The following is a 15,464-nucleotide window of genomic DNA, read 5'->3' as shown; positions in this document are numbered from 1 at the left end:
CATTGCCATGTCTTCATTGGTAATGATTGGGTGAAGTATTTATTTATTTCATCTATTTATTTATTTATTTCATCAAATTTATATACCGCCATCCCCCAAAGGGCTCAGGTAATGTCATAGATTAGTACAAATTAAAGATTATGTGTTCAACTCATTGCTTTACTTTTACAGAAATAAAGTTTATGCTTACAGAATATTTTGAAGATAGGATAGATAATAGATTTAGTTGTGAGTAAACCTGCATAAGTTTGGGCTGTAACCCAATCCAATGTCCAGGTGTTAGGTGGGAAGCAACAGACTTTACTTTTTGTCTTTTTCATTTCAGAGAAGAGTGTGTCTCTGGAAATGTGGTTGTCTTAAAATGTTTAGGTAAGTGCCTTGGAATAATAATGGCGCTAAATCTAATCTCATTTTTGCAACAAGAGTTGAGGAACATTATGAAAGCTGGAAGTTCAGCATCATAGAAAAATTCTTCAGTGTCAAAACCAGCTCAGTGAATGGAATTTGAAGTTTTGCAATAGCATGGTCACTCCCATCTGTAGCAAGGATCTTGTGTAGATGTACTTCCTAGTGGGCTATGGCTCAAACGTTACCCTGTTTACTATGGCAGAATCTTGGAGAAAGGCCTTTTTCCAGGTAATGACATCTCAGAAATTGCAAAAGATTTAAAAGGCTATGGAGTTCTGCCAGTTGAAGGAAAAGAGAGCAGTTAAATTTGGAATATATATATACTCACCAGAAGTAAATATGAAATATTCTGTATGAGCTATGAGGAAAGGATAATGTACTGTCTGATTCAAATGAGGTTACAGTTTAAGAGTAACATTTTTTAATTGCATATTTCATATGTATAAGTCTTCGTTAACACTGACAGCATCTCCCATATTATTCCACCTTCTCATTCCATAGAATGTGGGACTAGATTCAGATATTCCCCACGTATTGTTGGTGGAAACATATCTCTGCCCCAACAGTGGCCATGGCAGGCCAGCCTTCAGTTTCAAGGATATCATTTGTGTGGTGGATCTATCATCACCTCATGGTGGATTGTCACAGCTGCTCACTGTGTTTATGAGTAAGTGTTCTTAGCTTGCTATGTTATCACAGATCTGGTTGATTTACCATAAGAGGATTTGATTCATGATACGTTCAGATGAACTCTTGTCACAGTTTCATTTTACTGTAATGAAAGTACTGAACTTTGATGCCTGGGCTATATATATGTTCTCTATTGTGTTCTGCAGACTCAATTTGTATTTGTTTTTCTTATATAATGCTGCAAAACATCCCTGATCCCCCCCATAAATGCTGCAAGGCATCCCTGATCCCCTCCCCTTATATAATGCTGCAAGGCATCCCTGATTACCCGCAGTTTGGTGGCCCCTGGAGACGGCACCACTGCAGCACAACTGTGCCACTTCTAATGCAGTTCCAAGTAATGCAGCAAGCAGTGGCAAAAAGGTAACCCACTGCCACCCTGAAAACTCCATAGGAAAAAAGTTACTTACAGCATGTGTTTTTGTGGCATAAGTCAGAGGGCTGTGTTGGGGACTTTCCTGGCCTGAAGGAGCTTTGGAGCCAGGAGACTACGCCTCCTCCCCAGGAATGCTCTTAGCTTCCCTCCAGCTGCACCTGCTCCCCCTTTTATGCTGTTGTAGCTCTGGCATGGCAGTCTCTTCCAGGTCAGCCACAGCAAAGCTGAGCAGCTCCCACCCAATGGCATATTTTCCCTCTCCACCAGCATATTTGCCCCTTATGCTGGTAAAGTGGACAAACACACTGGCGCGGTTCTTCAAGTCCTCTCCCACTCCTGATTGGGCTGTAAAAGAGGAAATGTAGTGTGAGGAAATACAGTGAAGCAACCTTTTGAATAGCCATGAACTGGGTCGACTGTCAAACCGATCTTTGAAACATCAGCAAACAGGACATGAGCCAAACCAACAGGTATTTAAGTGTAATAATTGGTATTCAAGAATACCTCCTCATAGCTTTAAAAAAAAGAACTCATTTCAATACATTATCCATAATTCCTTGAAATGTGTACTTTTATTATAGTTGTAGATGTGTGCCACTGCTGGACATGAGGGCTTGTGTCATAGGTGATTTGGTATCAAGGCCCAAAATGTGTCATATAGCTTTGGCAGAGAGTTTAAAAGCTGAGAGGTACTAACATTTTCTCCTTCTCATGCATTTGTTTCAGTTTATATTTTCCTAGTGCTTGGAGTGTGCAAGTGGGATTTGTAACAATGGAAGAAAACCCTGTTAATCCATACTTAGTGGACAAAATTATATACCATAAAAATTATAAACCCAAAACAATGAGGAATGATATAGCGCTCATTAAGCTGGCCAATCCACTTGTACCTAATGGTAATTTAAAATCTCCTACTGTATCTTATTTTTCTTCTGTATTTAATGTTAGATTACTCTTCTCACTAAAAATGAAAGAACTAGATCTGTGATATATTTGAACTGAGAATGAAACTTGTAGTGACATATGGTGGAGTTCATGCCTTAGCAATAAGACTAGGGCACATTCCACACAGAACATTTAAAACATCTTACAGATGTTTTAAAAAGAACCGCTTTGGGGTTTTTTCCCCTGCACAGCACAAGAAATAAAGCTTTTCAGGACAAAATGGTTCTTTTTTTTTCTCACCTGCCACCTGACGGAGCTTCTTAGTTTCATTTTGTTGTGCCCACTATTTTGTGCTGCTGCAGAGATTCTCCATGCCACTGGCCCAGTGGTGGGATTCAGCAGGTTCGCACCACTTTGGCAGAACCGGTTGTTAAGATGGTGCTTATAAACAAACAGTTGTTAAATTATTTGAATATCACTACCAGAACCGATTGTTAAATTATTTGAATCCCACCACTGCACTGGACATTTGCTGAAGGTTTCCTACGGAGATTTCCTCTGCTTTCAGCTCACCTGTCTGCGATTTCACTATATAAAGTACATGAATAAAGTTAGTTGGGACTGGCGATCTTCCCTCGTTTTTCCTTTTTTTTTCCAATGAGGCATATTCAAAGCTATGACAACTTGAAATATCCACATATTGCAGATTCTCATATTGAGTCTGCATAGCTTCAAATAAGTCTCAATGAAAACAAAAAAGGAAAAACAACATGTGCGAGGAATCACTGGTCCCAACTAACTTTATTCATGCACTTTACACAGTGAAATTGCAGGCAGATGACCTGCAAGCAGAGGAAACCTCTGTGGGAAACCATCAGCAAATGGTGAGTGGCGTGGAGAATCTCTGCAACAACAAGAAATGGTGGGTGCAAGCTGCAGAGAAAATGAAAGTGGAAGCTGGTAAGTCAGGTGGGAAAAATAAAATGTTTCCTGCTTTCTGCACAGCAATTAGGGAACATTTTGAAAATACCTTGTGGAAAAAGAAACACTATTTTGCATTTTCAAAATAAAATGTTTTGAGGGAAAATAAAATGTCTTCCAAATGTTTTGAGGAAAAAGTTTGCAGAATTCCAGAAGAAATTGTTTTATATTTCAGTCTCAAAACATTTTATTTGTGTGGTGCAGAATGGGCCTAGGTGTCATAATATCTCTCTGGAGATGCTATGTCAACATGCAACCACAATATTCAGCATATGAAGCCACCCTGTGTTCTGTCCTCCTGGTAGAACACTTTGGCACTACAGGTAAGCTCCAGCCTTAAAGGATTTGTATACTGGGAAGTGTCATAAATATACACAGTCTAAAAAGCTAAATTTTGCTCTCTTTTTAATGTTAGATTTATGAACTGCTAGTTTGGAGAGCAGGTTTTTTTATTTTTACACAGGTTTTATAGAGCCAATTTGTCTTCCTAATTTTGGAGAATATTTTCCAGAAGGGAAAATGTGTTGGATATCAGGATGGGGTGCTACAGAAGAAGGAGGCAAGTATTTTAGCCTTTGAAATGAATGCTGACTTTTTACTAACTGAAAATCTGTCAGGTATGAATAGTTATACTCACTATAGCTGGTTTATAAACAAGAAGGATTTCAGAGTGACCAGTACTCAGAAACACATTTCTAGTTGATGGTTATTCAGAACCATCCCTACCTCCATACCCTCAAATTATGGAGCTTGTGGGAAATCCATGTCTTCACTTAAAACTTAACATATTTGGTGCCACTGATCTTAGTGAGATGGAAAACATAAATACCAGTTCCATATTGCAACCCTTAAATATGCTTGCAGATAATGTCTTAATTTTGTAAGGTATTGTATGGAATAAATGGCTTATCCACATTTAAAGAATGTTATTGAATTTCTGCCATTAACAGAGATATATGAAATGGGGGCGATGATTCCATAAGTTTCAGCTGCTATTACACAGAGATGCTTTCTAAGACGTGGTAGTTTTGTTAACATTGTACAGGGAATGTAATTTGTTTTGAACCAGGTGACACTTCAGAAGCCATGAATTATGCTGGTGTCCCTTTGATTTCTAACAAGGTGTGCAACCGACGAGAGATTTATGGAGGAATTATAGCTTCTTCAATGCTCTGTGCAGGTTATTTAAAAGGTGGCATAGACTCCTGCCAGGTAGGAACATAGCTTAATTATAATTTCCTAACGTGCATTAATTAGATTAACAATAAACTAAGTGACTCTATATTGCAGTATGTGTTAGAAAATCTGTTGAATTTATTATGTCTATACCGCCTACACTGTGACTGAAGATCATTCTATTCTGAGTTTGTGGTGTCTGTGAAAGAAAAGCCAGATAATGCTAATATATCCACAGCACCCTGTAGCAAGGCACTCACAAGCTACCCTCTAGCACTTATAGAACTAGTTCCTGAAAACTTTTTGGTGTGAAAAACTTTTTGGTGAAAAAAACATCTTTGGGGGGCTTTTGAGGTTTGGTTGCAAACAACTGTTTTGGCCTCAGTTGATGTGTTTACTCATGTATACTGACTTTTCCATGCAGATTCTGTGGACTGATAGTCTTATCATAATAAACCCCAAGAAGGAATAATTGAATAAAAGATCAGTAAAGACAATGGAATTTGCTTCTGTGATCTTTTTTGCTAGATGAAACTTGAATCTTCTTTGCTTTGAAGGGATAGTATAATGAGACAAAAATAGGCCTAAAAAGGTGCACAGATACAGTAGAGAAATAGAAGGAGCTGTCAGACTTCTTACTATTATAGCTCCCTGCACCCACACAAGAGCCATCCTGGAGAAATGGGCAGGCCTTCAGGAACAGGGTAATCACCTGAGACTGCAAAAGAAGGAAGATATTATTAACTATAAGATGAGGTCATGTGTTATGCTATTAACAGGGCTTTCACAGAATCATGGAATCGAAAAGTTGGAAGGGACCTGAAGACTTCCTGCACCATGCAGGGTGACCTGACAAATTATCATCCAATCTCTGCTTAAAAACTTCCAAGGAGAGAGAGCTCACAATATCCCTGGGCAACTGATTTTACCACTGAACTGCCTAAGTTTTTCCTAATATACCACCAAAATCTTGCCATCTGTAGCTTAAACCCATTATTATGTGTCAGCCCTCTGCAACAGGAACAGCTCCCTGCCTTCTGACAACCTTTCAAATACTAAAAGACAGCAATCATGACCCCTTTCAGCCTCTTTTTCTGTAGGCTGAACATTCCCAATTCCTGAAGTCTTTCTTCCTAAAGCTTAGTCTCCGAACCCATAATAATCCTTGTTGCTCTCTTCTGCACCTGCTGTAAAGATCCTGTGTACCTATAAAAAAGCCTCCAGAACTGGACACAATATTCCAAATGGGGCCTGACTAGTGCAGTATAGAATGGTACTACCACATCTCATGTACTTGATGCTATGCATCTCCTGATACACCCCAAGATCAAATTTGTCTTCTTTCCTGTTACATCACACTAGCTACACATGCTCAATTTGCAGTCCACCAAGACCCCAAGATCCTATTCACACACACTACTACCCAGATAGGTACTTTCTAACTGTGTATAATTGTTTGCTACCCAGATGCAAAACCTTACATTCATCTCTATTAAATCACATCTTGTTCACACCTGTCCATTTTTCCGATGTACTCAAGTTTCATTATATTTCATCTTTATTTTCCAGAGTATTTACTATCTCACCTTATTTGGTATCATATCCCTTCACACATTCATCTAGATCACTGATGAAATATTTAAAAGCACTCAGCCCAAATCCTAGCCCTGTGACACACACACCACTAGACATGAACCTCTGATCAAACAAGGAGCCATTGACTACCACTTTTTGAATGCGATTATTCAACCAATTCCTTATCCATCTATGTATGTGCCAAGTGTCAAGTTAGGGTGATCCCAGAAAAGCAAGTGAAAAGCAGAGGAGGTTTACCATTGCCTTCCTCTGCAGAGCTTTCCTTGATGTTCTTTTTTCCAAGTATTGACCCTACTTAGTTTCTGAGATCTGACATGATTGGGCAATAACATACTCATTTCCATCCCTCCTTCTCCACATAACAATCCTAAAATTTAATCCATAGTCCTCCAACTTGTCAATCAAAGCATCATGGGGAATCTTATTAAATGCCTTTTCTAAAATCCAAATATACAATATATGTAGCATCCCCACGATCTAAGCCTATCAAAAAAGGAAATGAGATTAATCTGACAGGACTATTAGGAACAAATCCATGCTGACTTCTTAGATGTGAAACTCCTGGAGATTTAGGAATGGAACCAGGGGAAGACAGGGACCTCCGTGGAGCACAATGTTGTAGAGTCCACCCTCCGAAGCAGCCATTTTCTCAGGGGAACTGATGTCTGTAGTCTGGAGATGAGCTCTAATTTCAGGAATCCCCAAGTCCTACATGGAGGCTGGCATCCTTGTGGCTACTTGTTATAACCAAGTTATCCTCTAGATGTCTTCAAATCAGCCTTTTTCAAATCTGCTTCAAGATTTCCCCTGGGACAGAAGTGAAACTGACTGCCCTCTAGTTCTATGGATCATTCTTTCTCCTCTTTTAAAAAAGCAGCATATTTCCCTTTTATCCAGTCATCTGGCATATCATCCAATCCCCAAGAGGCCTCGACAATAATGGATATTAGCTCTGCCAGTTCCCCAGCTAGTTCTTTAAGTACTCTTGGGTATTTAAAGAATATTCACTTAAATAATGATTTTTGTTATAAAATGAAAATTTACCTGCCTGAAGGTATAGGTGAGAATAGTAGAGGTGATTATGGGTACAGGTTAGTAGAACAAGCAGGAATGTGTCATTTTGGAATGTGAAATGTATTGTCTACTGGCTATGATACATAATATGCTGTGGTTGACCCTGCCTTGGTGCAGTAACATAGTAAAATGCACAAATTGAAAAAACAAGCTGTTCAAAATAAAGGCAAAAATTCCTCAAAGGGAATCACCAATCATATTTCAAGTCTTTCTTTCTTTCTTTCTTTCTTTCTTTCTTTCTTTCTTTCTTTCTTTCTTTCTTTCTTTCTTTCTTTCTTTCTTTCTTTCTTTCTTTCTTTCTTTCTTTCTTTCTTTCTTTCTTTCTTTCTTTCTTTCTTTCTTTCGCACTTCACAATATCTTGGTCTTACCATGCATAGAAAAAAGGCCATTACCTACTTAAATTTGTGTCATTTTAAAATGTTATGACTTCTTTAATAAATACTTACCAAGAGGATTTAATTAATGCTCACTGTATGATGAATTTTCTTTTCGAGACACTGGCGAATACTCCTTTTCCTTGCATATTTCAGGGAGATAGTGGGGGACCACTGGTATGTGAAGTTACACATTCTTGGAAGTTGGTAGGAACTACCAGTTTTGGGGTCGGCTGTGCAGAAGAAAACAAACCAGGGGTCTACAGTCGCACCACCTCATTCCTAGACTGGATACATGAACAAATGGAGGTTTGTGTTCCATCTCTTTCTTTCCCTCTGTGTTCCTCATGTTATTCAGCACAGAGTTGGAGAGTTATATTTCCTCAATTATTTTCTGAATTGAACCCCTCTTTTCTTATTCCAAATTTGTGAATGGAGAAAATGGGGAGACTTTTTAGCTCTATTTACTTGTATGGAATAAGGGCAGTGGTGGGATTCTAAAAAATAAACCACTGGTTCGCACCCCGCCGTGCGCCCCCCGCTGCATGAACCCCTGCTGTCCACTTACCTGGCTGCTGCGCCCCCGCCCCTTTCCAATGTCGGGCAGGGGAGGTGAGTGAAGGGAGCAGTTGCAGGCGGCTGCCTTGGGGCTGACCAGGCCACATGTCTCTGGGCCCATGGTGTGGTCTTCTGGGGAGGCCTTCTAGAGTACCTGCTGGAGTACCAGCTGCATGCGTGGCCTGATCAGTGGCCAACCAGGCCCACCTGGCCAGCAGCGCAGCCTTTGAGGGAGCCCTTTGATTGGGCCATGCCATGTGCACGGCTTGATCTGCAGCTGGCCAGGACCCCCTGTGGGGGCCAGCCAGCCACCAATCAGGCTGCGTGCCTCTGGGCCGGTAGCGCGGCCTTTGGGGAAGGCTGCACCACCTTGGGTCCTTGGGGGAGGCTGCACTGCCGGTCCAGGTGTGCAACCTGATTTGTGGCTGCCCTGGAATTCCAGCCAATTAGCTACCAGTTCAGCAGAACCTGTGCGAACCGCCTGAATCCCACCTCTGAATAAGGGGAAACTGGCTATTTAGGAGACCCAGAAATTCTGCTGCTTTACCTTATGCTACCTATTGGGTAGGCCTGACCTGAGAACTATTGCCTAACTCCTAAGTTTATTAAGAAAAAAATCCCTGAACCCTCAATTTTAAGAGGTCAAATGAGAGCTAAATATGCAAAACAAGCCATATTTTTTATATAGGACAGCAAGTGCTATAACTAAACATAAGTGAACTGAATGGTTGCAAGCATTCTAGCATAGCAATACCCAAATGTTTTCATATCTGTTTATAGATAAGATAGTAAGAAATTAGATATGATTTGCAGGGCTGTGTTTAAGAATTTCCTGTGTGATTTTTGCACAGGAGATTGTACGTAATGATTTATTAGTCATGAGTTTTGGTGGCAATGGCTATGTGATTGCTAATAGCTGCAGGTATCATGTAAGGCTAGTTCCAAGATGACATTTTATATATCTAATGTGTACGAGGAGATTGTGAGGCCTGTGGCCAAGATAATAAACTTATTACTACTACTACTACTATATCTAATGAATGCTGGGCATTCAAAGACCTTGTGGAAATGCCTAGTTTATCCAGCAGGGCCTAGGGATAGCTACTTGATATGGCATGGAAGTATTTTATTTATGGTGCAGAAGTGAAACCAGGTGAGGATCTTGTTAGCATGAGAGAAGTGCATGGTTAACTTTTGGGAGTCACCATCTGAAAAAAAGAAAAGAAATAAAACTGATAAGAAAGAATAAGCAGGCACTCTTATACTCTAACTCAGAAAAAGATGTTAGTAGATTTTGTATTCCTCCACCACAGAACTCAACATGCCGGACCTTCTTTATTGTAGAATGCTCCACTGGGGTCCTAGTGCCTACCAAGCCTTGCTCCCCACCACCCATATGAAAGTTTGATGATAGTCATCTAGTGAACTATAAATGCTCTTGTATCATTTATAATTTATTTTTTTAAAGCCTTGGCTGGGAAGGACAGGGTATTAAATCTAATAAAATTAAAAAGTTAACAAATTAACATTAGTTTTCCAATGTTCAAAGCAATTCAACCACACACAACTATAACTCTTGATAGACAGATGACTAGTAATCAAAGTAAACAGTCACAGTTGTCACTGGGAGTTGTTCAGAATGCAGTTGTTAATATGATAACGTTGAGAACATGAGAAGCCATTGAGCATGTGTAGCAGCACTGTTTGTGTGAATTTCATGTGTTTATCTGAACATTTTGATGCCTGTGCTGGTAGCAGCACTTGAGCCACTGCTATCAAAGAAATATTTTCATGTTGGTGGTAGCTCAAAACAGTTCTGGTGTAATCCTTAGAAAAAAATGTGTTACACAAAGGAGAATCATGTGTGCCAGTGCATACAATTTGTACCTCTGTATGATTCTAGCTCTGAACATAAACTGGATGGAAAAACCAGATATTCAAGAAGCATTTGTGTGAGGGCAGCTGTTATTCTCCCTCCATTAGTCCTAAGGCCCCTTCTGCACATGCAGAATAAAGCACTTTCAATGTACTTTGCAGCTGGATTTTACTGTGTGGAATAGCAAAATCTACTTGCAAACAATTGTGAAGTGGATTGAAAGTGCATTATTCTGCATGTATGGAAGGGGACTAAGTGTTGCATTAAAAACCACATTTGGTTCAGGAATCACAGAATGAATGTTAACATGTGTTCTCTCTTAATTTTGTGGCACATTCTTCCTGAAGTCCAGATTTCCAAATCACTTCCACAGTAAATGATTTTGTTTTCTTGCTAAGAAGAAATTATGGTATCTCAAAAGGTACATATTTGATTTTTATTTATAGAGAGAAGAATGGAAGAGAAGAGGGTAGAATCATCTCCACCAACTCCTGAAAATATATTTTGTAACCATCAACATTCATTGTATGTACCTTTTGCATTTGCTAACAGAAAGGTGGCTGCAGTTATCTTTTCTATTAATCCTATTACTTTGGGTGATGCATCCTATCTCATTATGAAGCACATTCCCCTTCTCTTGATGCCTTCACCAAGTACATAGGAATAAAAATACCTGCATGCCAAGAATCATTTTCTGTTAACCCACCCTTCTCTTTCATGCTGAGAGGGGAAAAAAAGATCCCTCATGATCTGTCAAGAAATGGAAGATTTGGAGGTAGAGTCTATTGAATGCCCTACTTACTCCAAAGTAAGAAGAACCTCCCTTCATGGAAATTGCTAGTGATGCAGCAAAGGTGTTGGATCCTGGGTGCCTATGATTTCTGATATTTGCTACTAAAGAATCTTTAATAAAATGGAAGATCACAGTACAAAGGATGGTTGGACTTCAGCATGGTTTGACACAGTCAATATTTACTAACAACAGAAAAGGAACATGTACACAAATGAAATTGCCAGATATTGCTGTCTGACTCTGATGATTTACCTCAAAGATCAGCAATTTCCCTCCTGCCTCTGTTTAAACATTAAACTTGTGATGATTTCTGCAGCATACATTGTTCAGCAGATTGGTATTTATACATGGTGTTGCTCACTTGCACACATGTATACAATGCAGTCCTCGGCAGAGGTAGACCCTTCTAAATATGCTGAAATCAACGGGTTCAGAAAGGCATATAACCTTATAGGATAAGATTTTTAAATTATGGTCAGTATCTAATAGATTTGAGGTGCTTTTATTAAAAAATGAATTGATAAATTAATTTGATAATCCTCATTTTGTAATTTTGAATGGTGAAATCACAGAAGTTCTATATATCGGGACCTACCAATATCTTAGTTATTGTAACTAAGCACATTACAACACACTTCTTCTTTTCGAACTGGTTTCCTGCACATGCAGGATCAGTTTTATAACTGTCTTTTCCAAAGGTCATGATCTCAAGTGTCTTCTGGCAACTCTGGTCATGATTTTGAGTGTCTTCAAGTTCTTTGCCTTCAGGTCTTCATTGATTGTGTCCATCCACCGTTTTTTGGGTCTGCCACCTGGGTTGTATCCCCCAGGTTCAAGGTTCAGGGTTGTCTTTGCTATGGATATTTCCTCATGGCGCATGACGTGGCCATACCACCTTAGAACATTACAACACACAATAATGATTTTTTAAAACGAGTATTTCAGGGCCAAATTTGTTCTTTCAGAGTCAAACATCACGATACTGTGGGAATCCATGACTGCACTCTGTGATGTATAACCTAACTGAAAAAAATAGGATTTATGGACGCCACCACATCTTGTTTGGACCTCAGTTTCACAGACTTTACATTAGGGATGCCATCCTGCAGTTGGGATCTGGGGATCTCCTGGAATTACAGCTCATCACCAAACTACAAAGATCAGTTCCCCTAGCAACAGTGGATACTTCGGAGGGTACACGGTACGACACTGTGCCCACTGAGGGCCCTGTCCTCCCCACACTCAATTCTCAAATCTCCAGAAGTTTCCCCATCTGAATCTGGCAACCCAACCCCCTTCCCCATCCCTGCTGGTGACCAGGAGAAACCTGGCAACTCAATGTTACATAGGACAAGGCAGAGAAGCAGAGGCGTAGCTCCAAGGGGACTGGGGGGGTTGCGCGATGCAGCGGGCGTTCACCCCTGTGGGGGCATAGTGAGGGTGTGGTGGGGGCATGACAGGGGCGTTCTGGGGCAGGATGGGGGTGTACTGGGTCTGGGCAGGGCGGAGGACACACCAGTGCACTGGGTGCTTTCCCACCCTTGCTACACCTCTGCGGAGAAGCATATGGATCTAGTCTTTAAATGACTTATGCTTATCACTGGCAATTAATTAAGTCAGATCTTAGCCTATCTTGAGGCTTCGAAACAGGTTGCAATATGTTTAAAGATGATATATGAAAATAAGATCTGAAAATATAATGTATGCACTAAACTTGTTTAACTAATGGAAATCTCCCACATGCATTTTTATTAACTATTGCATGTAGCTGCTTTGCAAAACATCTGGTGCTTCATCTCTGTTAATTGTAACATATTGTAAGAAGTTAGCATGTTTCCTTTTTTTAAGAAAGCAGGAAGTAAAGAAACGGTGTGAATTTCCCCATCTGGAGATCATGACAATTTTGTCTGTGTGATTGGTTTTAGGCCTGTAAACTTGACACCATTATCAAACTACCAGTATATGGTATCTCATGGGAGTTTATGTTCTTTTAGATTTTGTCAAATTACTTTGGTGGCCACAGCAACAATACAGAACTCCTGGCTGACTGTACTTTACACAAAGACATGTGGAATAAAGCCCTGATTTTTATGGGAAAGAGAGAAATGGAAATTGCTCCAGGAAGCTATATTATTTGAGTAAGGAGGAGAAAAGAAGAGCAAATAACCCTTTCTCTCTTGGCCACTTTTCTTCTCAAAATCACCTCCAGTAAATCTTCTAGCTATGTTCCCACTCCACAGAGTACCACATACAATTACACACTAATTCTTGCAAACATACCTCTGGGAGGTTAAATACCCGTTCCCTCCACTCCTAGTTGTTTATCCACTCAAAATCCAAGCCTCCCAAGGTTGCTTCTTCATATTTTAAATTAGAATGTAATTTTCCTTCAGTGCAAAGGCCAAAATGATTAATCCTTTACCAGCATAGAACATGTTGGAAAATAGACGCACTGGTGATAGTGAATACTTGTCTCCTGATGTCAACTCCTTTTATGCAGTTTAAGATATTTTAAAAATATCTTAATATGACAGATGAAGAAGTCAATTGAACTCTGACCAATTACATAAGAAGTCATACATGAGATGCTTCCCATGTGATCAGTAGGCAACAAGGTGGTTCTGTGGGATGGAGGGAGGTGTGTCATTGTCAGCCTCTTCTGTTCTGCTTTCTAGATTTTTCAGAGCAGTTCCTGAATCTAAATCCATTGCTAATATTGCCAGATCCAAGTCCAGACATAGAATCTTAACCCTTCATGAAGAGAATTAATTCTATTTGTCAGTGAGCCAGTCTCTGTCTATCCCTAATGAGCACTATTTAATCAGGCTGGAAACATGCAAAAGAATCCACTTGGGAAATGACTGATAAGTACAGGTCCAACCCAGTACCAGAAGTCCAGATCATTCTTCATGGGCTCCAAAAGTTTCCACCCCTTCCTAATGTTTAGACATATCTCTGTGTATACAGATCTGCTTCCTCCACTGCAATGAAAAAAAGAGCTCTCGTTAACTCTACATGTGTACCAGACATCTTGCACTCATAAGAAACTGCTGGATTCAGGTGTGTATTTCTGTGAATAACAATTATTATACAAAAGCTTAAGAGCTTCCTGCTCAGACCTCAAAGGATAGCAGCTGCAGTGCCACATGATTGCGTTGCAGGAAGGATTTAGAAATATATCACTTTTCAACAGAACAGCTGTGGGCAAAATTTTATAAACAGCAGCAATGATCACTGAGGCCTAATCATTGCGCACTTTAGTGTTGCACACAATGAACTGACTCCTGTTTTAAGAGGAGATCTTGGTGACACATGCAATATCTCCTGGGAATGTGTAAGGCCCTCTTTGTGCTGGGATCAGGCAGACATGCCACTTGCATGCATTGCTGCCTCTGCATCAGTGATGTCTGCACAGGCACCCTGATTCTCGCAATTTCAGTGGCTTAACCCTGAGGCTGAAAAACAGTGTGCCAAAAGCCCAGTTGATCTGTGTCCTCCAGGAAGCTTTCCCATGAGTTTCATAACATGTGTGGATTGGGCCTAAAGGATGGTTTAAATATACATGCCTGATAATTCGTAAAAATTCTCTTTGCTGCTTTGTTTTGCATTCTCTGATGAAAATAAAATGCAGTTATTACACCTGTCTTTGAAGAAAAATATGATCAGAAATAGGACTCGTTGCATTGTGATTTGTGCATGATCCCCTAGAGCTGTCAGAAAGTCATTGCACGATGATTTGTGAATGAAACTTTTTCAATTTACGGCAAAAATTAATTCATTGATGATGTGGAAAACATTGTATTTGTGGATGAAATGTCTAAGTATTTCCCTTTGGTTAGCCTTGCTTTGACTTCAGAGCAGCATTGTTAGACTATTTTTTTTAAAAGTAAAACAAAAAGTCCTCTCTCCAATTCCCCGAAGTCACCCACAAGGAAGAGAGGGAGGAGATGGGAGGAAGTAAGCAAGCAAGTGAGCACGCTTGGAATTTGAGCAATCTTCAGGGACCTAAAAAATGAGTATTTATTTATTTATTTATTTATTTATTTATTTATTTATTTATTTATTTATTTAATTCGATTTTTATACCGCCCCATCCCCGAGGGGCAATAAGGTGCTAGTTTGTTTTCCTCAAAACAAATAAACAAACCAACCCTGTCAAATCCAGCCATAACTTTAGCACTTATAGAGACCTTTTTCATAAATCAGAATTGTCTGTTTGACTTTCTGCTGATATATCTATACAATCATTTCCATGTAGCCAGAAGGGAGTTCTACTAAACTATGAGTAAACAGTAAAAAAAAATAAATGGAAAAAAGGATTCTTTTTCATACAGTGTAATCTAAAAGATTGCTTTCAATATATGCAAACCAAAAATCTTTTGTTTAACTTTAAGGAAGGAACTATGTAGCTACACGCCAGGCCTATTGCAAATATATTATTGACTTTGGGATTGAAAAGGCCTGCCTATGATTCAGAGCATGAACTTTGCTCATTATACACTGCAATAGATACCATGAAATTCAGTGAAAAGTAAATTCACCATCAAGGGTGACCACACCAGGTATAATATTTAGAGAGATGACATTGACAGCACATTGCAAAAAGCATACCGTATATATGAAGCTGCCTTCTATTAAATCAAACCATTGGCCAGGCCAAGTCAGTACTGTCTGTT

General features: G+C 39.6%; 1 protein-coding gene across 1 annotated transcript in view; it reads left to right on the top strand.

Moving 5' to 3' along the window:
- Window positions 1–10,948, top strand: part of TMPRSS3 (transmembrane serine protease 3) — a 28,091-nt gene extending 17,143 nt beyond the window's left edge. The window contains exons 8-14 of the mRNA XM_048494853.1: window positions 326–369; window positions 910–1,075; window positions 2,201–2,370; window positions 3,804–3,899; window positions 4,410–4,552; window positions 7,718–7,870; window positions 10,442–10,948. Of these exons, the coding sequence (XP_048350810.1) occupies window positions 326–369; window positions 910–1,075; window positions 2,201–2,370; window positions 3,804–3,899; window positions 4,410–4,552; window positions 7,718–7,870; window positions 10,442–10,468 (799 nt within the window). The 3' untranslated portion in view covers window positions 10,469–10,948. The remainder of the gene's footprint in view (window positions 1–325; window positions 370–909; window positions 1,076–2,200; window positions 2,371–3,803; window positions 3,900–4,409; window positions 4,553–7,717; window positions 7,871–10,441) is intronic.
- The last annotated feature ends 4,516 nt before the right edge of the window (window positions 10,949–15,464 follow it).

Source organism: Sphaerodactylus townsendi, linkage group LG04, assembly GCF_021028975.2.
Source record: "Sphaerodactylus townsendi isolate TG3544 linkage group LG04, MPM_Stown_v2.3, whole genome shotgun sequence".
Classification (NCBI taxonomy): domain Eukaryota; kingdom Metazoa; phylum Chordata; class Lepidosauria; order Squamata; family Sphaerodactylidae; genus Sphaerodactylus; species Sphaerodactylus townsendi.
The sequence above is the reverse complement of the archived record's forward strand: the minus strand, read 5'-3'. Positions and strand labels throughout refer to the sequence as shown.